Source organism: Podarcis vaucheri (assembly GCF_965113315.1).
Source record: "Podarcis vaucheri genome assembly, chromosome: Z".
Classification (NCBI taxonomy): Eukaryota; Metazoa; Chordata; class Lepidosauria; order Squamata; family Lacertidae; genus Podarcis; species Podarcis vaucheri.
In genome coordinates, this window is record NC_138758.1 from 26,611,708 (window position 1) to 26,632,823 (window position 21,116).

The window sequence follows — 21,116 nt, forward strand, 5'->3', positions numbered from 1 at the left end:
TGAGCTGAAACATCTCCTGAATGGCTATTCTCAGATGCAGTTCTGTAAATAAATAATGGCAGGATGCTTCTGAATACTAGCTGCTGAGAGTCACTGGTGGGAAGAGCACTATGGCCCTCAGGTCCTTCTTGTGGGCTTCCCAAAGACATCTGGTTGGCCAATGTGAGACCAGAGTACTGGACTACAGTGGTGCCTTGCAAGACGAAATTAATTCGTTCCGCGAATTCTTTCGTCTAGCGAATCTTTCGTCTTGCGAAGCACGGTTTCCCATAGGAATGCATTGAAAATCAATTAATGCGTTCCTATGGTCAAAAAAAGTCCAAACAAAGCCAAATTTGGTACAACAAGAGTTTATTAAGTGCTCTTTAAAGTCACACATACTGTAAAGAGCATTTCAAAATTCAAACCCAGATTTTTTTTAAAAAAACAGCAGAGTGGCCCAATGGTCACAGAAAATCATAAAAATGCAGAAAAAAAACACAAGCTTCCAGATTCTTGCAAACCCCTCCCCAACTGTTCCCCCAGCCACCCAGCACACAGAAATTCAAATCCAGAATTTTTTTAAAAAAACAGCAGAGTGGCCCAATGGTCACAGAAAATCATAAAAATGCAGAAAAAACCACAAGCTTCCAGATTCTTGCAAACCCCTTCCCAACTGTTCCCCCAGCCACCCAGCACACAGAAATTCAAATCCAGTTTTTTTTAAAAAAAACAGCAGAGTGGCCCAATGGTCACAGAAAATCATAAAAATGCAGAAAAAAAACACACAAGCTTCCAGATTCTTGCAAACCCCTTCCCAACACCAAGTCCTTGAATTCCAAACACCCCCCCAAAAAAAAGTTTTAAAAGCTTAACTTACCAAATGGCTGCAAAAGAAGTTTTGGAAAAGCTTCAAAAATCACCAAAGTCTTTAAAAACCTCAAAAAAGGCTACTATGTACACTGTGTTCTATGAGTTGCTCCTTGAAGTCAAGTCGCAACCGTATTAACGGTGTTAAGAAAAAGGAAACAAACTTGCAAGACGTTTTCGTCTTGCGAAGCAAGCCCATAGGGAAATTCGTCTTGCGAAGCAGCTCAAAAACGGAAAACCCTTTCGTCTAGCGAGTTTTCCGTCTTGCGGGGCACCACTGTAGATGGGCCTTTTGCCTGATCCCTCTATAGTCTTATGTTAATTTATGCAAAGTACTTACTGCTTTCTTTTCCTTCTTTCCCCAGCTACCTTTTGAATTGGAGGTCTATTACATTCAGCATGTCATGTTGTACATTGTTCCCATCTATCTACTGAATAAAAGAGGTATGTAGTGTGTGTGTGTGTGTGTGTGTTTGTGTGAGTGTGTAAGGCTTATTCACAGATTTTTTAAGGCCCCCTACTTTGCATTTAAATTGTACACATTTTGTATACATATTTTATATGCCTTCGTTCCCTAAGTTTGGAGAGGTGCACAATCCAATTGGAGCACATCTATCAATCTGTATAGAAGTTGAGGCTTCCAAATGAGGACTTTCCCCACCTCCATCCCTAGATTCATTTATTCCATGTTATACTTGGGAAGCAGAACATGAAATCAGTGAGGCTAAAAGCCTGCTGGCACAGAAAAAAATTAATTTGGGAGCCTAGGGAGTTCGTAGGAAGGGGACAAACCATATAAAGCCTCACATTTCTTCATGGTCACTCTGATTTTTTGAGCAAAGATCAAAGTGTGTGACACTCCCATCTGAAGACTGCTGCCTTGCATTACGATAGAGGCACCTCTTGCTGGTTTACAGATATTTGCTGCCCTCTAGTGCTGGCCCGAGAGGTTGACCAGCTTGCCTTCTAAAATCCTGGTTGCCTTGGAAATATATACAAAGTTGTAGAGGGAGGCCAACTTCGATTTACAAAAGCCCATTGAGGGATCTAGGCTGATGAGCAGTACCTTGACAACATGAGATCCAGGAGCTGTTGCCAGCATCTGTTCCACCTACATGGGTTCTAGGAGTGTGGTGAGTGCCAGACCTTGTAGGACGGTTGCTTAGAAAGTGTGAATTCCTGATTAGCATACTGGAAAGCAGTCAGAACTGCAAGAAAGGGAGAATATTCTCTAGCACAATTCACAGCAATTTAGCAATTAAAGGATCTAGGAGTCTTGGTTGACCACAAACTTGACATGAGCCAACAGTGTGACGCGGCAGCTAAAAAAGCCAATGCAATTCTGGGCTGCATCAATAGGAGTATAGCATCTAGATCAAGGGAAGTAATAGTGCCACTGTATTCTGCTCTGGTCAGACCACACCTGGAGTACTGTGTCCAGTTCTGGGCACCACAATTCAAGAAGGACACTGACAAACTGGAATGTGTCCAGAGGAGGGCAACCAAAATGGTCAAAGGCCTGGAAACGATGCCTTATGAGGAACGGCTAAGGGAGCTGGGCATGTTTAGCCTGGAGAAGAGGAGGTTAAGGGGTGATATGATAGCCATGTTCAAATATATAAAAGGATGTCACATAGAGGAGGGAGAAAGGTTGTTTTCTGCTGCTCCGGAGAAGTGGACACGGAGCAATGGATCCAAACTACAAGAAAGAAGATTCCACCTAAACATTAGGAAGAACTTCCTGACAGTAAGAGCTGTTCGACAGTGGAATTTGCTGCCAAGGAGTGTGGTGGAGTCTCCTACTTTGGAGGTCTTTAAGCAGAGGCTTGACAACCATATGTCAGGAGTGCTCTGATGGTGTTTCCTGCTTGGCAGGGGGTTGGACTCGATGGCCCTTGTGGTCTCTTCCAACTCTATGATTCTATGATTCTATGATTCTAGTGTTTATTTTTCACCATTTCTTCTATGCACTCTCTCAACTTCGTTTATATATATTGGCTAAAAGATTCTATAACCTTCTCATCCCACCCCCACCACAACCCAGCAGATCTTTGTTCCCTAGCCCTTTGAGCCACTCTGACTAGCCATTTGGGCTCACCTGAGCAACACCTGGCTCCTGACCCTGCCTCTTACTCTCATTGACTCCGTTTGCTTGGCTGCAGTATGTTCTCGGACTTTGACAATGCCCCTTGGTTGCCTGGATTAGATAGATAGATAGATGATAGATAGATAGATAGATAGATAGATAATTTATTACGGTCAAAAACCAGCTCACATCAGTTGCCTGGATTAAGGAATATGTGTGTAAGATTGCCTGCTGTCTGGAGGTAAATTTTGCATCTATAGCTTTTCTTTCTGGCCTTGGCCACCACTGCCATGTGGCCCTTGGAATGCTGGCCTGGAGGGAATATGCATTCACAAATGTACTCTAGATACACTTTTGAGCAGAGAAATGTTCAAAAGGTGTCATTGCTCAGTGGTGCAATCCCTGGCATGTCCTGATAGAGCTGGGAGTGTCCTCTGCCTGAAACCCTTAAGAGCCTCTGCCAGTCAGTGCAGCTGGTGCTGAGCTAGATAGACCAATGGTCTGGCTTTGTATAAGGAAGCTTCCTATGGTTCTAACCATGCCAGAACATTTGGTAGGTGTCGATGCTAGTGGATAACTGCATTGATATTGGTGTAGTAGAACATGTGGATGATGCCAGTTTGTATTGGAATTTGCAAAGTTTAAATTCCTCAGGCATCCCAGAATCTTTTGCTCTCTCATGCACATTCTCTCTCTCTCTCTCTCTCTCTCTCTCTCTCTCTCTCTCTCTCTCTCTCCCTCCCTCCCTCCCTCCCTCCCTCCCTCCCTTCCCCTCCCTATCCTGATACAAAATAACAATTGCTGCACATTTTGCATCCCTTTTTGACTTTAAAAGCAAGCTGCACAAGGGAGTCACATGGTTCTGCAATTGCTTGGTTCTGCCTCTCTTAACACAAGGTGTTGCATGTGTGAATGATCCCTGGGGTTCTGTCTTGGCTTTCTTCCTGCTAGCTCTGTATACAGAGGGAGGTGTGGTTGGTTTTTTTGGTGTATGTGTGTGTGTGTGTGTGTGTGTGTGTGTATCAGCACCAAAACATCCAATCCTTCACTTGCAGGCTGAAGTGGTACAGCCCAACAATGGTTTCACCACTCATTGCTGCTGATTAAATAGCTTGCTGCTCAGCCTTAGGACATTTTCGCATGTGAGATTTAAATTGTGTCTTCTGATATGTGCTGGTGCAGGAAAGCAGCGGTGCAAAGAGTACTGAGGCTATCTTACAATTGCATCACTACCTGTCTCACACAAGAGCTCCTGCATGCCTCTGGTTGCGAGCACTGAACAAATTCAAATATCTTTAATACGGTCAATGACCAAGAAGCAATTTATAAAATAAAATAAGATTGGCAATATGAGTACTATTGTACTACAGATAACAGTGCATTACTCCTCCCAACATTTAAAGTGCATTACTCCTCCCAAAGAATCCTGGGAGCAATCGTTTATCCTTTACAGGTCTGCAGTTCCCAGCATCCTGGACAAACTACAGTTCCCAGGATTGTTGGAGGGAAGTCATGTGCTTTTCATATGTAGCTTTATTGCAGTCTAGGAAAGTTCCCTTTAAGTTCAAACATTGTGTGTGTGGCCTGCATCACCCAGCAGGAGGAGCCAGAGCTCTCTCTTCTGTCGAAGAGGATGCGGTTGCTCCTTTTGGTGCCTTTTTTCAGCATAATGCCACCATTTATTTTAGAGTACCATTTACAGATACTGAAGCCCATGAGTGCAAGAGTAGCAAGAGGGCTGGTGCAACCTCCCCCTCCCCACAGTAGCATTACACATTATGCATGTACAGGTAACTCACAACTTACGCATATTAAACTTGTGCACGTTCAGCTTTACGCACTTAGAAAAACAATTTTTAAAAATTAGAAAGAGGGCAGAATGCGGACAGGTGTCCGGGGGGGGGATACTTCGGCAATCCCACCCACCATTGCATTCAATATGTTTTGACTAAACACAATTTTGGCTTTACACACTATCCCTGGAACATAACCTCAGTGTGAGTTGAGAGCCAAGTGCATAATATTGCTATACAGTGGTACCTCGGGTTAAGAACTTTATTCGTTCTGGAGGTCCGTTCTTAACCTGAAACCGTTCTTAACCTGAAGCACCACTTTAGCTAATGGGACCTCCTGCTTCTGCCGCACCGCCGGAGCACGATTTCTGTTCTTATCCTGAAGCAAAGTTCTTAACCCGAGGTAATATTTCTGGGTTAGTGGAGTCTGTAACCTGAAGCATATGTAACCTGAAGCGTATGTAACCCGAGGTAATAATAATAATAAAAATTTATTTATATCCCGCCCTCCCCAACCAAAGCCAGGCTCAGAGAGGTACCACTGTAAAGGCTTGTTGTAGGTGCTAGAATTTAATTAAGGATTGAGTGTTATCAGACCCCCAAGTGTTAGAAAGTTATCAATAACAGTGTGTATTAAGATGTGTGCTAGAAGCTTTTAACCCAGGGGTCAGCAACCTTTTTCAGCCATGGGCCAGTCCACTGTCCCTCTGACCATGTGGTGGGCTGGACTATGTTTTGAAAAAATGTATGAACAAATTCCTATGCCCCACAAATAACCCAGAGATGCATTTTAAATAAAAGCACACATTCTGCTCATGTAAAAACACACTGATTCCCGAACCGTCCACGGGCTGGAATGAGAAGGCGATTGGGCCGCATCTGGCCCCCGGGCCTTAGGTTGCCCACCCCTGCTTTAACCCTTTGGAATTAGCCTGTGTAAAAAACTAATAAGGCAAACTGCCTGAATCGTGTATTAGACACTTCTCCACCCCCTTGCTTGCTTATTTATTTATTTATTTATTTTCTAAATGCATTCTTATATTTTATACATATATTTACGTTAGATACTTCTAACGTGATTTCTAAGGAAATCAACATGTTTTAAGAGTTAATTATTAAGTCAAATAATTTCCTTTTGAGGTGTTAGCTTGGGGTAATGATCTATTAGCAATCCAAAAGATAAAAGGGCATACACCATTTGCAAATCAGTGGATTTTACTGGTCCCTCAACTGAGGATTTAGGAGTTAAGCAACAGTGTTGGGAAGTAGTGGGCTGGAGAGAGAGCAATGTTTGAAAACAGTGGTTGGGGTCTGCTTAAGTCTAAAGGGCTACTGTGTCTATAGATGAAGCTTCTTGGGGTATGTATGCTGTGGACCTCTCCCTTGTATGCTCAGGTTGTATGTATGTGTAAATAATTCATATACCATAAAGATACCACAGTCTCTGCAGTGCCTCATTTTTCCAAAATGAAACGCAGACCCTTGACAAGCGCCTGGAATCTTGCAGGGCTGTGGAGATTTGGGGGTGGCGTGTAGCATTATTTCTTAACCACCCTTCAGCACAGTTAGACTAAGTTGTGTTTGTTTGTGGCTATGAACTTATGGTGACTGCGTAGAGCAAGTTGATTTTTCTTTTGTCTTGTTATTCACTATTCTGTGTATAAATATGGAATTCATACTCTTTTGTTTCCTAACGTCTAGATAATACTTTATTTAGCTATTTCCTATGTTTTATGCTGCAGAATCTCCCTTTGCATTTTTGTGACTGATTTTTATGTATAATGTTTATTCTGACACTGAGGAAGAAGCTGTGTTTAGTTAATTGTGTTTTGTATAATGTGTATGGGGGGTTGTGGGTATTTTTGGCAATCATCTTTTACTTAAGATGTGTTAACCTACCGGTACATTGTAGGACACGGGTGGCACTGCGGTTTAAACCACTGTGCCGCTTGAACTTGCCTATCGAAAGGTTGACAGTTCGAATCCCCACGACGGGGTGAGCTCCTGTTCTTTGGTCCCAGCTCTTGCCTACCTAGCAGTTTGAAAGTACTCAGTGCAAGCAGATAAACAGGTACCACTCCGGCAGGAAGGTAAATGGCATTTCCGTGCGCTGCTCTGGTTTTGCCAGAAGTGGCTTAGTCATGCTGGCCACATGATCCAGAAAAACTGTCTGCGGAAGCGGACAGACGCCGGCTCCCTCGGCCTGTAAAGCGAGATGAGCGCTGCAACCCCAGAGTCCTTTGCGACTGGACTTAACTGTCAGGGGTCCCTTTACCTTTTTAACCTACTTTGTAAAATACTTAGGTTTGTTTGTTTGTTTGTTTGTTTGTTTCCTTATGTGCTCTTTTACCATAAAAATCTCACAGTGGGCTGCAACAATAAAATATACAATACTAAAATAGGGAAAGTTTAAAAACAATTAAAAGCAGTTCCATAAAACAATACATTTTTTTTTTCTTAAAGAAGAAATACATGTACAAAAACAGTTAATATTTCCAGTAATTGTTGTCAGGGTGGGTTACCACAATATGACATACAGTTAAAAACAAATAAATCATTACAGTCAAAGCAGAACTCACTATTCTGCCTGTCTAGTTCTGGAAACCACAATTTAAATGGGATATTGAGAAGCTGGAATGTGTGCAGATAAGAGCAGCCAAATTGATCGGGGTTCTGGAAACCAAGGCCTATGACAGGCATAGGCAAACCCGGCCTTCCAGATGTTTTGGGACTACAACTCCCATCATCCCTAGCTTAACCGGACCAGTGGTCAGGGATGATGGGAATTGTAGTCCCAAAACATCCGGAGGGCCGAGTTTGCCTATGCCTGGCTTATGAGGGATGGTTGAAGGAGCTGGGTATGTTTAGCATGGATAAGAGGAGACTGGGAGGAGATATGATAGCCATCTTCAAATATCTGAAGGGCTGCCACATGGAGGATGGAGCAAACGTGTTTTCTCCTTCTCCGGAAGGTAGGACTTGAAGCAATGTATTCAGATTACAAGAAAGAAGATTCTGACTAAACATCAGGAATACATTTCAGATTAGAAAAGCTATTCGACTGTTAAATGGACAACTTTGAAAGGTGGTGGAATCTCCTTCATAGGAGTTTTTTTTAAGCAGAGGTTGTACGGCCTTCTGTCTGAGATGCTTTAGTTGAGATACCCCACTTCAGGGGGTGGGAATCAGTGACCATTGGGGCCCCTTTTTACACTACAGTTCTATGAATCTTGATTCAGCAAAAGAAGTGTGCAAGGGGACCTCTCAACTGCAGCTTCGTAGTAATGATAAGGTGTGTGCTGTATTCTTGGACAAAATCTGTTTACTAAGCTGGTGTGGCAGGACACGGGTGGTGCTGTGGGTTAAACCACAGAGCCTGGGACTTGTCGATCAGAAGGTCGGTGGTTTGAATCCCCGTGACGGGGTGAGCTCCCGTTGCTCGGTCCCTGCTCCTGCCAATCTAGCAGTTTGAAAGCACATAAAAGTGCAAGTAGATAAATAGGCACTGCTCCAGCGGGAAGGTAAACGGCATTTCCGTGCACTGCTCTGGTTCACCATCAGCGGCTTAGTCATGCTGGCCACATAACCCGGAAGCTGTTTACGGACAAACCCCGGTTCCCTCGACCTGTAGAACAAGATGAGCACGCAAGCCCAGAGTCGGCCACGACTGGACCTAATGGTCAGGGGTCCCTTTACCTTTACCTGTTGGCCTGGGTTGGGTCACCTCATGTTATCTCTTTTCTGATGCAAATGACATTTTAAAAAGTCAGTCTGGGATGAAGCTTCCAATGTTGCATGTTGCTTTTGCTCACACCTAGAAATGTGAAGGAATAAACCGGCTTCCTAATGGTCTCCTAAGCTCTGGAAGCAGCTGAACAGTGTTGAGGCATCCATGTTGGGAGAAATATACAGGGAATTCATGGCAGTGATATGCTTTATTTATTTAGCACTAAACTTGAAATAAATTTGGATTTTGCTCCTTAGAAGATTCCAGGCATCCAAATGTGCGGTTTTGCTTGTTTTGCATAACATGGCTCCTTCTGTTTCTGTATTTCAGTTGTTCAAAGAACACAGCAGTGGTGGTGAAGCAGTTTGAGGAAGGGGGAGAAGGACTAGGTTGGAGGAAATTAAACTTAATGAGAGGCCAGGAGGAGCAGCCAGGAAGCAGGGAAATTGCTTTTGAAGACTGATGAAAAATGGTCTATATGTGCAATCAATCAATGAAAAGAGAGAGAGCAAAACTAACTTAATTTTAGTTGTCTTCCTCTCCCACCCTCTGCTTTTATCACCATATTTCCATACACGACCTTGCTAATGGAGCCGCAAACAATAAGTTTCAGCCCTATCCAGAGAGAGAATTTCATTAAGGAGATAAGCAACCATAAACTGAAGATGAAAGGCTAGAAGGGAGTGAGTTGCATTTGAAAGCCTTCCAATGTTTTGCTTCCTTCTCCAGCTAGCTAAAACATGCACCATTTGTTCGGAACTATTCTGAGCATGCTGTGGATTTTTATTTTTATTTTAAGTAGGGATATACCTGTGCTGGAAATCCAGGAGTAAGTCAGGAGCCTCTGGGGCAGTTTCTACTAGGTGCAGGCTATTTGTTAGTGGCTATTTGTGGGTCTGAACTACTGTATTTTTCGCTCTATAGGACGCACCTGACCATAGGATGCACCTAGATTTAGAGGGGGAGAACAAGAAAAAAAAATTCTCCCCCTCTCTGCGCAGTGCCCCTTCAGTGAAGCAGCAGGAGAAACGGAGCCCCTTCCATTTCTCCTCCCGCTTCGCTGAAGGGGCGCTGCACAGAGAGGGAAAGCTGTGCAGCACCTCTCCAGCAAAGCAAAGCCAGGAGAGCAAGAGGGATCCCTCCCGCTCTCCTGGCTTCAGGCGGCTATCCCTGAAGCCAGGAGAGTCTTGCTCTCCTGGCTTCAGCGAAAGCAACGCGGAGTCTCCGGAGCACAGCGGGAACTCCCGCTGCCCTCTGGAGGCTTCATGTGGCTATCCCTGAAGCCATGGAGCCTGCATTCGCTCCATAAGATGCACACACATTTCCCCTTAATTTTTGGAGGGGGAAAAGTGCATCTTATAGAGTGAAAAATACGGTCTATACCAATAAAATGTCCTAGTAGATAAGGCCGAAGGTTCATATCATCCTGCTTCCACACAAAAAGCAGTTCAGGCATGGGTATCCGTCCAGCATCTTGTGCACTAAAAGCAGACACATTTCAGAAAAGCTGAAATAAATTTCTCCCTGTTCTCTTCTAGCACTGAGACCGGTGAGGTTTGCGTTTCAAGATAACTTGTATGTTTCAGAAACCCCAGTGGAAGGGGTCTGTTTTAGCTACATGAATAAAACCCCTCCCATCAGTAAGAGGCTGCCTTCAGTACAGAATTCATAGAAGCATAAAATTGAAAGGTTGGAAGGGACCCAAATGGTCATCTAGTCCAATCCCCTGCAATGCAGGAATACAGTGGTGCCTCGCAAGACGAAATTAATTCGTTCCGCAAGTCTCTTTGTCTTGCGAGTTTTTCGTCTTGCGATGCACGGTTTCCCATAGGAATGCATTGAAAATCAATTAATGCGTTCCTTGGGAAACCGCCTTCAGACCAGGTCCGGGGACAGTCTGAAGGGCTTTTCTTCCCACCCCCAGCATTTTAAAAAACCCCGGGACAGCGGAGGACTTCTCCGCTGTCCGGGCGATCTTAAAATGCTGGCGGGCGGCATTTTAAAATCGCCCTGGGACAGCGGAGGACTTCTCCGCTGTCCGGGGCGATTTAAAAGCCCCTGGGAAGGCAGGCAGGGGGGACAAAGACTTTTGCCCCCCGCCAGCCTTCAGAAGAGGTCCTGGACCTCTTCTGAAGGCGGGCGGGGGCGAAAGTCTTTGCTCCCCCCCGCCTGCCTTCAAAAGCCCTCCGGGACAGGCAGGCAGGGGGGAGCAAAGACTTTTGCCCCCCGCCCGCCTTCAGAAGGTGTTCCCTCCCCCCCGCCCGGCTTCGGAGCACCGTTCCGAAGCCGGGGGGGCGGCGGGAGGTGTTCCCTCCCCCCCGCCCGGCTTCGGAGCACCGTTCCGAAGCCGGGGGGCGGCGGGAGGTGTTCCCTCCCCCCCCGCCCGGCTTCGGAGCACCGTTCCAAAGCCGGGGGGCGGTGGGAGGTGTTCCCTCCCCCCCGCCCGGCTTCGGAGCACCGTTCCGAAGCCGGGCGGCGGCGGGAGGTGTTCCCTCCCCCCCGCCCGGCTTCGGAGCACCGGGAGAAGCGATCTCCCCGCAGCCCCTTGCTTCAAAAGAGGTCCGGGGGCAGCGGGGAAGAAGCGCTTCCCGCTGTCCCCGGACCTGGGGCTGCGGGGAGAAAATCGCTTCTCCCCGCCGCCCCTTGCTTCAAAAGAGAAGACCCGCTGTCCCTGGGGCAAGCTTCTTTTTGTGAAGCAAGCCCATAGGGAAATTCGTCTTGCGAGGCAACTCGGAAACGAAAAAACCTTTCGTTTTGCGAGTTTTTCGTCTCGCGAGGCGTTCATCTTGCGGGGTACCACTGTAAATGCTAAATAACCCCTGACAGATGGCCACCCAACCTCTGCTTAAAAATCTCCAATGAAGGAGAGTCCACCACCTTCTAAGGTGGTCTTCTCCACTGCCAAACAGCTCTTAGCTGTCAGAAAGTTCTTTCTGTATATTGAAAGTTCTTCCTATGTTAATTGGCTTTGCCATTATTGTAATAGTGTCTTCAAGAGAAGCATTGCCCTTTGTTTTATAGGCAACCATTTATTTACATGGGGGGGTGGGTGGGAAGAAAGAAGTGCATTCAAAGGCCACATTGACCAGCCTCCCCTCTCCCCAGTAAAGCTTTCCTCTCATTGTCTGTCCCTGCTGAAGGAGCATGTGCTCACTCCTGGGATTTCTAAGGATTCTCCACGGAGTCTGGCACTCTGCTTTCCAAAATCCACCCCCCCCCCTGAAGCTTGTGTTGACCTTTAGCCACCCACTGGCTAAGAAAGCTTATAAGCTGCTTTGTGCCTGAAAGCTGTTTCCTTCCCTGGAAGCGCACGTAACCGCCTCTCCTGGGAAGTCAAGGTGCTCAGTGACAAATGCCAAGGTTGTGTAAATGGCATCGACTCCTACAATATTCAGGCAGCTTTGCCTAATTGGCAGGGCTGTGCTGTGCACTGGATTCAGCTACAGCCCAAATCACTGAGGCTAATCAGGCCTTTTTGAATGGATCTGTGCCTTGTTCGAGTTGGGTTGAGGCACCCCCAGATAGTGATACATGGTAGTGACCGGTTGGGTTGAGATTCCCAGAGCCATCTGGGGCTGTCAGAGGCAGGATGTCAGGCAAGAAAGAGACGCTGGCGTGAGCGATAAGCCTGAGGAAACTGAAATGGAAATAACTACTGGCCAACTGCATCTTCACAGGATGAAGTTGGGGGGGGGGGAGAGATGCCTTTCCCACCAGGCCTCTCCTCCTTTCCGGCACTGCAAGACCTCTTTTCCTTCCTGATCCTGCCACCTGCACAGGATCTGATCCTCCCACTTAGCAGCTTCTGCTCCTTTGCAAGTGGCTTCCCTTGCATGTGTGGGAGCATCAGTGTGCAGAATCAGATTGTCTTGTTTACTGTGTGGTAAACAAAAAAAAGTTATCCATGTTTTTGCAGGTGGTGATAGTAGAAATCTGTTGTGCACAGCAAGAGTGGACTAGAGGCTGAAGGTTAGGAGAAGCAGGTTTGGAGAATACTTTGGCAGCAACTACACATTGTGGCGGGTGGTGCTGTGGGTAAAACCTCAGTGCCTAGGACCTGCTGATCATAAGGTCGGCAGTTTGAATCCCCGCAGTGGGGTGAGCTCCCGTCGTTCGGTCCCAGCTCCTGCCCACCTAGCAGTTCGAAAGCACCCCTAAGTGCAAGTAGATAAATAGGTACCGCTTTATAGCGGGAAGGTAAACGGCGTTTCCATGTGCTGTGCTGGTGCTGGCTCGCCAGCTGCAGCTTCGTCACGCTGGCCACGTGACCCGGAAGTGTCTTCGGCCGGCACCGGCTTATGGCCTCTTGAGCGAGATGAGCGTGCAACCCTAGAGTCGGACACGACTGGCCCGTACGGGCAGGGGTACCTTTACCTTTAGCTTACACATTAATGCTACTGTTTTCTCCAAACTCAGAATCCTACGTCTGAGGCAGTAGTGGAAGCAGAAGCCTTCTTTTGCTGGTTACATCCTCAGAATGTCTGGTTTGAAAGGCTCCAGGATCTGTAACGATGTGTGTGTTGTTCAGATGCCTTTGGAAACATACACGGCATAAAATTGTGACTGTGTTCATAAGTTAAGGTTTTCAACTGAGGTATCCCTCGTCTTTTGGAGGTAAGGTGCAGACTCTAATGGTTGCAGACCCAGAAATGGTGCTCCACAGTTTGTAATCTTGGTGTGAAAATTAGTGCCTTATTAAAGAGGCACTAGTTACTTGGGAACTATAGCAATCAATGAAACATTGACTTTTCCTTTCTCTCCATCTCTCTGTTTCTAATAGGTGTCTACACTCCTGAGCCATCTTGGAATTTCTGGTGGGCTTTATTATCCACTGGACTGATGTTTATCTACCACTTTAGCGTTTTACAAATTCTGGGACTGGTGAGTGAACATTAATGTTTGCTATATATGCCTGCCAGTAGTTGAAAGAGCAATTACTGTGTGTATGTGCTTAATGCTACTGTGACTTACCTAGGCAATGTTGCTTTGTGCACAGGTGCTTCCGAGTCACACCTCTCTTTGCAGATGCTGTATCTGGCCAGCTGCTATTGCCCAGCCTATTAACAGCGCCATGGGAGGTTCGGGTTCAGGGAGTGACCAGCTTGCTGCTTCTGGGTTGCTAAGGGAGTTGGGTAAACGAATTAGTTGCTGTGAAGATTGTTGAACCATCCTTTTCTCCCCCTTCTCCTAGGCCACACAAGTGAATTTGAACAATATGCTGTGCCCTGCCATCTCGGATCCTTTCTATGGCCCTTGGTATAGACTTTGGGCCTCCGGCCACCAGACGATCATGACTTTGATTCATGGGAAACTCATAATTGGCATCTACTACAGTGCTGTGCCTGTCTTTAGGTTCTGTGTGGATTTGCTTCGACTCCCAGCTAAGAAAATCTACTGAAGCTTCTTCTTGGAAGGAACTGGTTTTTTTATAGGAAGCATAAAAGGACTGGTGGTTGTGCTGCAGAAAAAGGGGAAGAGGAAAAAGCACCGTTGATTAATGGTTCCTTTTGTTACAAAATAAGGTGTTCCCTCCCATTCCCAACTGACTACTGATTTTTCACTGCCCATAGCCAATGGCAAAACTTGTGGCCTTATCCACTGAGAGGGTGACATTCATTCCCTGCAGTTTCTATCCTTTAGAAAACAGAATATTGCTACTTTGGATTCAAGTGTTCCAGGGTCTCCCAAATCTTGATATATGGTGTCCTCGCTGCATCCACTAATTCTTAGTAGATAATCACACAGGGTGGTGATTAGGGCTGGGCAATGTATTGATACATAGTTTGCAGACCACATTGTGAGAACTATTTCAGAATAATTGAGCTGGCAGTGTATTGCAAAGCACAGACTTCACAACTCCAGAGGGCAGTATAATTGAGAGCCCTCTGGCAGCTGGGTGCCTGCCTTCCCTTTCCCCTCCAATGGCTGAACACTCCACTCCCAGCCTCAGCACCTCCCCGTAACTGTAATTGCAGTGTCTCTACACTGCAGAAATCGTGGGTGGGCTGCTTCTCCCTTTGTCTAGGGAGGAGTGGAAGGAATTTGCACACCAAACATGAGGGCTTGCCTGCCTCCGATAGGAGGAATCTACAGTGCGCATAGCACACTGCTCCTTCACCTGATCTCCCTCGTGGCTGCTCCTTCGACTGATCTTCACTCTCCCCAAAACTTCATGTTTCAGACATAGATTGGAATGTTGAAAACCAGATATCTACCAGTCCTAGTGGTGGTTCTTAAATTTACCAGTAAAATGCAGTTTATCTTGTTCTGTGGACACTGAGCATCTTGTAGTATCCTATTTCTGCCAATTTACTTGATTCACTTATCATTAATTGACCACGGTGTTTGGCATCCCCTGATCTTCAATACAAATTAGCAAGGTTCTGTTCTGTTTAAGCTGGTTGAAACCATGGGGAACAATTAACAACCCACTAAAAGAAACAAGAAATAAAGACTTTCCAAGCTACAGTGGATTTCTGTCCCAGTGTGCTCAAATCCAACTATATTGTATTTGGTTCCAGCTCATAGGTTGGTTTTCTATACCGATAAGTGAAAAACACGAAGAAGGGGGAAAGTATGTAATAAATTTAGGGAATGAATTATGGGGTGTTATGCTCTTGATGCAAGCAGTGCCTGCGTAGGAATAATTGTTCTACAAAGAGACACTGTCAGTTTGGGTTGGTTAGAATTTTACCCTTCTGCAAACTGAATCATACAGTATTTAAAATTAATGATGGTGTTTACTTAAACACACCTGATGGAGTTTATGTTTAGCCTCACTTAACCACACCCATGAAGAACTAGTTGGTTTGCCTGAGCAGAGGTGCAGAAATTTTTTAGGAAGCAGGTGATTGCTGGTGACGAGTAGAATGGATTTGTGTTACCTTTTCAGTGTTAGCCCAGATTTGAAGAGAAAGGTGAAGAATGCTCCTCTGTAACCTTCTGAAGAACTATTCTGCTTAATGGTCACACAGTGTCCTGTAGTGACAATGTGTTAAGCATTCTCTCCCCCCCCCCCCATTCTTCTGATTGCATTCCCTTAGTTGTGGAATGCAAGATACGACAACTGCCATATTTCCTCCAGGTATATTTCTCCAACGGGATGCGTTCTGCAGTCACTGATACCTCAAGGAGAGAGAAGTTGCCTTAATGGTCAACATTGCAGCTCATTTCATTCAACCAAGGAAAGATGGTGGGATGGAGATTCGTAGAGCTGTGGAACTGCAAAAGACACGACTGAGTATTTTACTTCAGTTGACCAAAACTTGAATATTTAACTGCAATTTGGCATACAAAGAAGAGTATCCTGGACTTTTGTCTTTGTAAACCTTTTTGTTTTGGGAATCTTTGTAGTGTGTGAGGAATTTTGTACATGTTATACTGTGAATACTCTTTACTACCATGAGTTTTATCAAAGATGCTCATTGATGAGTTCCTGTTTCACAGCCCTGCTTTTCATATGCCTATTTTCTGCTTCTGGCAGACCATTGAAGGAGGGAGTCTTGCATAATATTCAGTAATCCTGTCCAGGGTTGCTCTTTGCAGTTGCTGTGGTGAATCTTAATGTCTAGGTTGTTTACTCTCCCAAAGTGGCATATTTAAACAAAGGCATAAGACAGTGAAATTCCTAGCATAGCTGTAATCCTTTATCGTAGACAAGTAGACAGTAATGTAGGATTCAGCAGTATAAAATCTTGAAAATTGTAAGCAATTGTGCCTGACCTTTCTATCTGTTAGAATTACTTTGAGTAGGTTTCTTTCTTTGATCGCAGTGAAGCCACCTAGCCCTTGGTGATGACCCTTTTTGTACTTGTTTCAAGTTCCATCAGTCCCTCCCTGGAGCAGAAATAGTAGCTGTTGTTTTTTAGGTTTTGAGTGAAACTTCTGAATTGACTGAGAGTGGCCAAATCTTTCAACCCTGTGCCATGTTGCTCATCCACAAGGGGCCTAATCCTTCAGCCTTACCTTTTCCCAGCCCCTTTCAACAAACATGTTGGTGCTTCTTGATCACCTTCGTCCATGCTTCAGATTCTCCCTGGAAGTGACTTGCCACTCTTAAAAAGTGCCATGTTTTCTCCCATTGCCCTCTTCCAAGTGTTCCACTTAGTTTTGCTTTCAGAGGAGATAGCTGAGCAACTTCAAACTTGTCACTAAGGCTGACACGCCTCCTCTTCTGAGGTAAGCAAAACTGCATTAATGATCAGTTTGACTGGGTTAAACACACACACACACACATTACTAGTTTCGGTGAAAGCATTACTGGTCTGGATAATCACCTGCCTGTTACTTGTGCCACATACTTTCATGACTGATGAATGGGAGGCCGCCTGCATCAGTGTGGGGGGCACTTCATGCAAGTATGCCCTTCAGGGCTCTGGTGTGGCACTGTGGCATATTCCAGTCTGTAGTTGTGAATGTTGGTGAGTTGGGCTGCATTCTTGAAATAAAATGACTGCTGGTCAGTATAGAACAAAAGTGTGTTTGGCTTCACTCCAGACAAAGAGCTGCCAAGTCTGCTCTTTGTAGTTGCAGAAGTTGGCCAGCTCATTCAGTAAAGGGACCTTCACCTAATAGAACTTGCTTTCTGAGTCAGTATTCTACAACTTGGGTTTTCCTCAGTTTTACCTCCTGAAGCCAAAAAGACCCTTCTTACAAACCTTTTTTGGTTGGGTGTTTCGGTTAAGTGACAGGACAATCCCCTTCCCTGTTAAGAACTTCCAAAACCTGATTGGTTCTAAAGTAAAAGCCTGAAATTTCTAATGACTAGTCCAGAGTTATGCACTTACCTCTGTACCATTGGGGAAGATTCTACAGCAGGGGTGAGGAAACTGTGGCCCTCCAGATGTTGCTGGACTACAACTCCCACAGTGCCTGCTCATGCCCATGCTGGTTGGGATTGATGGAAATGGGAGCCCAATAACATCTGGAGGGCCATAGGTTCTGCATCCCTGCTCTTCACCACCTCCATAGGTAAAACCTAACCTACCTAAGACTTGCATCCTTTGCCAAGAGGGGCTTTTCATTTCTGACAGGACAATTTGTAACAGGTGACAGCAGGGGAGAATTTCCACTTGGAGAGATGTGTTTGTCCAGTGCTTGACTTCCAGGTGAGTTGGGCCCCCTACCTACTTTGCCTTTATATGCTGTCCTGTTCATTGAAGGTGGATGTGTGAATTGTCTTAAGGAGCCAGAGGCTGGAATTTGTAAGTTTCATTACAGGCCTCATACCCCACCCCACCCCTAACTAAAGGACTGTCTTCATTGCTTCTTTAGCTAGTTTTCAAGGCATAGTGTTGCAAGGCAAAGTGTAACTTTTGATAGGATATGGTGCTTGAATAAGTGGGGTGCCAAAGTCTATTGCACCTTAGCAGTGCTTTTTTTAAAAAAAAAATAGATAAAGGTGCTGGCACTATGAAGTTGTTAACAGTAAGCGCCACACTTTTAACATTTTTTTTTGGGGGGGGGAGGTGCCAGTACTGAGTACCCTTGAGGACCCCTAGAAAAAAGCACTGCACCTTAGAATGCCTGTGTTGCTGTGCATTGTGGATTTTTACTCATCCACTTAGATTATATGGCTGGATCAGCATGGACTTGGGTTTCAGTGCTTTCGTGTTTGGAGCTTCTTGTATAATCTTTCTGGCTGTAGAACTCCCTAGGGCTGCAGGGTAGCCTTCTGTTCAGCAGAAGCTGTCCTTTTGGAAAGCCAGAGATGGAAGGCCTGGGAAGGGTGGCTGTGATGTGCACTTTAACATTAGAGATCAGCCTTACTCAACCTGGTGCCCACCAGACGGTTCGAACAACTCCCATCTGCAGGGCACTTGGTTGAGGAAGACAATTTTTAGAGTACCTCAGTGTAGCTGTGACTATCTTTTCTGTGGCCTATATATCAGAATTTTGATATTTTTCTGTATTGCTAATTCAGTGTTTTGTAAAGGCCGTATTCATTACTCCTCTTTTAGAATGAACTATTTTGCTATGTATTATGAACTTGAGTTTGTACGCCAGTAGTCTTTATAGGGCAAAATACCCTGATTTCTTGTACATTTGTGGTTGTGTTGTGTGATGGAGGTGAAGATTAACCTACATATGATACATTTCTGCAGCAGCTATGATTAAGTATTTATTTTTTAAGCAGGAACTGTGATCCATAAATGATTTATTAGGTATCTTTAGGATAGCTAACCTATCCTTGCTGTTTGGGCCAGCATCAAGATCAGGGGAATTCCTATTCCTTTTTTGCCTCTTTATAAATATGGGGAAAATGAGTTTTTTATGGCAACTAATCTGAAGCTGCCATTCTCTTGCAGTAGCAGGCATCTCCAGCCAGTTAATTTAAAAAAAACAGCCATCTCATTTTCTCCCTTTCTTGGCCAAACTGTATTACTTTTGTTACTTCGAATTTCTTTTCAGTGGTACCCGTTGGGCAGAGGTTTATTCCATCATCAAAGCTGGCAGTGGGATGTGTATGTGTCTCCACTGACCTATAACCCACCCTGAAGCCCTCCTCTCTTCCACTGAATCCTAGGTGTCTTCTAGTAGGCTCAATTTTATAAACTACTCCTTCCTTTAAAAAAAAATGTAATAAAAACCCATTAGGTAACATTTTCCAAATACACACACAAAGTAGATATCACGTACTTGAATTTATGGGAATTTGTATTTGTGTCTGAAATGACTTTATCTCTTAATAAAATATTGTTCCTGGGGAAGTTGGTTGCATTTATTTAAATGGAATAAATATTCCTACATCCAATTAGCACAGTTGTGGTGTAAAGGAATTAAAACAAGTTATGCTAAAGGTAACTTCAACTTTTGGACATTTGTGGGATGGTCGCTAAAACGTCCATCCAGAATCTAAAGGGCTTGGACCAGCCTGGAGCAAAAACACAAAGCCATCCTTTGCACTAAAAGTCCTATGGAGATGCAGGAAGTTCATAGTTGCTACTGACGGCAAGAGCACCAGCTAGTAGGTATCTGAGAGCTATGCACATTTCTAGGAAAGCATATAGATAAAAATTAAGGATAAGGCTGGTGGTTGTGTAGCCAAATATAATAATTTTGGAGCCTATCAGCTAGTTTAATCCATTGATCTACATATCACAATATCAGCCTACAGCTGGCATAATAATTTTTCCTTTAAAAATAACTGGATTGTGGAATTGCCAAAGGGGGGTAATTATGTTAGCCAGCTGGAGCAAAAAGAACAAAGGGTCCTATTGCATCTCAAAGATCAAAATGCATATGATGGCAATAAGATTTCATGGATTACATTGCTGACCCAGTGAACTGTGGTTCACAAAAAAGCTTGTGCTCTTAATACATTTGGTGCCACAAGACTCTTAAGATTGTGAAAGCGAACTTGTAAACTGTAATTTGACTTGGAGCGTTGAAAGTCCCCCTGTTTTAAGTCACCATATTACTACTGCATCAATAGTAATTTAAGACCAGGAGGTCTAGATACTTAATAGGCATGGCATTCTGCTACTCCACAATCACACACCCAACTGGAGGGGAGGAGGGAAAGTCAGCCCTTTAAAGTTTTTTAAAAAAGCAGCTGGAAGAAAAGCACAGCTCAAATTCTGAGCTTGTGGAAAGCATGCCCCCAAAGTAGCTTTTATTAAAAAGCATGGGAGATCTTTCCTTACGATTTACACAAACATGGGTCATTTGCATAATGGAAGGGGCCTAGCAGTAGCTCCAACTGAAGCCAGCTGATTGGAGGCTGGAAAAAAATGTTAAAGGAGTGGCAAGGACAGTGGTATTCAGCCACAAACTGCAACTCGTACATCACACTTGAAAGAGCTGTGGAATTCTATTTCAAGTGGACTTCGAAAAGTTGAAAAAGTCCACCGAAACACTTCAGGAGGTTTAATTTACATGCAACAGAGGAACACCAAGTACAGTGGTACCTCGGTTTACGAACAGTCCTGTTTACGAACTACTCTGTTTACGAACTCTGCAAAGCCGGACGTAGTGTCTTAGTTTGCAAACTTTACCTTGGTCTAAGAATGGAATCCAAATGGTGGAAGGGCATCAGCAACAGGAGGCCTTGTTAGGGAAAGTGTGCCTCGGTTTAAGAACGGTTTCAGTTTAAGAACAGACTTCAGGAACGGATTAAGTTTGTAAACCTCTGGTTAAGTACTTAATTCGTTCCGGAGATCCATTCTTAACCTGAAACTGTTCTTAACCTGAAGCACCACTTCAGCTAATGGGGCCTCCTGCTGCTGCCGCGCCGCCGTAGCACGATTTCCGTTCTCATCCTGAAGCAAAGTTCTTAACCTGAAGCACTATTTCTGGGTTAGCGGAGTCTGTAACCTGAAGCGTATGTAACCTGAAGCGTATGTAACCCGAGGTACCACTACAATGAATTGGCTAACAAGTTGCCAATTGGTAGAAACACCTTTAAATCTTACACGATGCTCACCAGAGAATGCCCAGTATGGTTTCCCCCTCATGGGTACCTGCTGTATTTCAAAGAAAAGCCCTCTGCTTACATATTAAAAAGCTAAAATGCATTTTCAAAGTTAACTTGAAGCCTCCCTATCTCCCATTTTCTTGCATAATGGTGGCAGCTGGACGTATCTGGATGACTGCAGTACATTCTGGTTGAAATATACCAGGCCAAAACACTTTGAAGGAAAAGCATAAATACAAGCAGTGA

General features: G+C 44.7%; 1 protein-coding gene and 1 long non-coding RNA gene across 8 annotated transcripts in view; one reads left to right on the top strand and one right to left on the bottom strand.

Moving 5' to 3' along the window:
* TMEM164 (transmembrane protein 164) overlaps nucleotides 1-19,164 on the top strand; it is a 62,074-nt gene extending 42,910 nt beyond the window's left edge. For all 7 annotated transcript variants that reach the window (XM_082208669.1, XM_082208672.1, XM_082208668.1 and 4 more), the window contains exons 5-7: nucleotides 1,215-1,293; nucleotides 13,236-13,336; nucleotides 13,647-19,164. In XM_082208669.1, the coding sequence (XP_082064795.1) occupies nucleotides 1,215-1,293; nucleotides 13,236-13,336; nucleotides 13,647-13,853 (387 nt within the window). In that variant the 3' untranslated portion in view covers nucleotides 13,854-19,164. The remainder of the gene's footprint in view (nucleotides 1-1,214; nucleotides 1,294-13,235; nucleotides 13,337-13,646) is intronic.
* On the bottom strand, nucleotides 11,496-13,631 carry LOC309524221. The gene is made up of 2 exons (XR_014215866.1): nucleotides 13,427-13,631; nucleotides 11,496-12,331 (listed from the first exon to the last, which is right to left on the bottom strand). It is a non-coding gene; the product is annotated as an uncharacterized lncRNA (long non-coding RNA).
* Nucleotides 19,165-21,116: the final 1,952 nt, after the last annotated feature.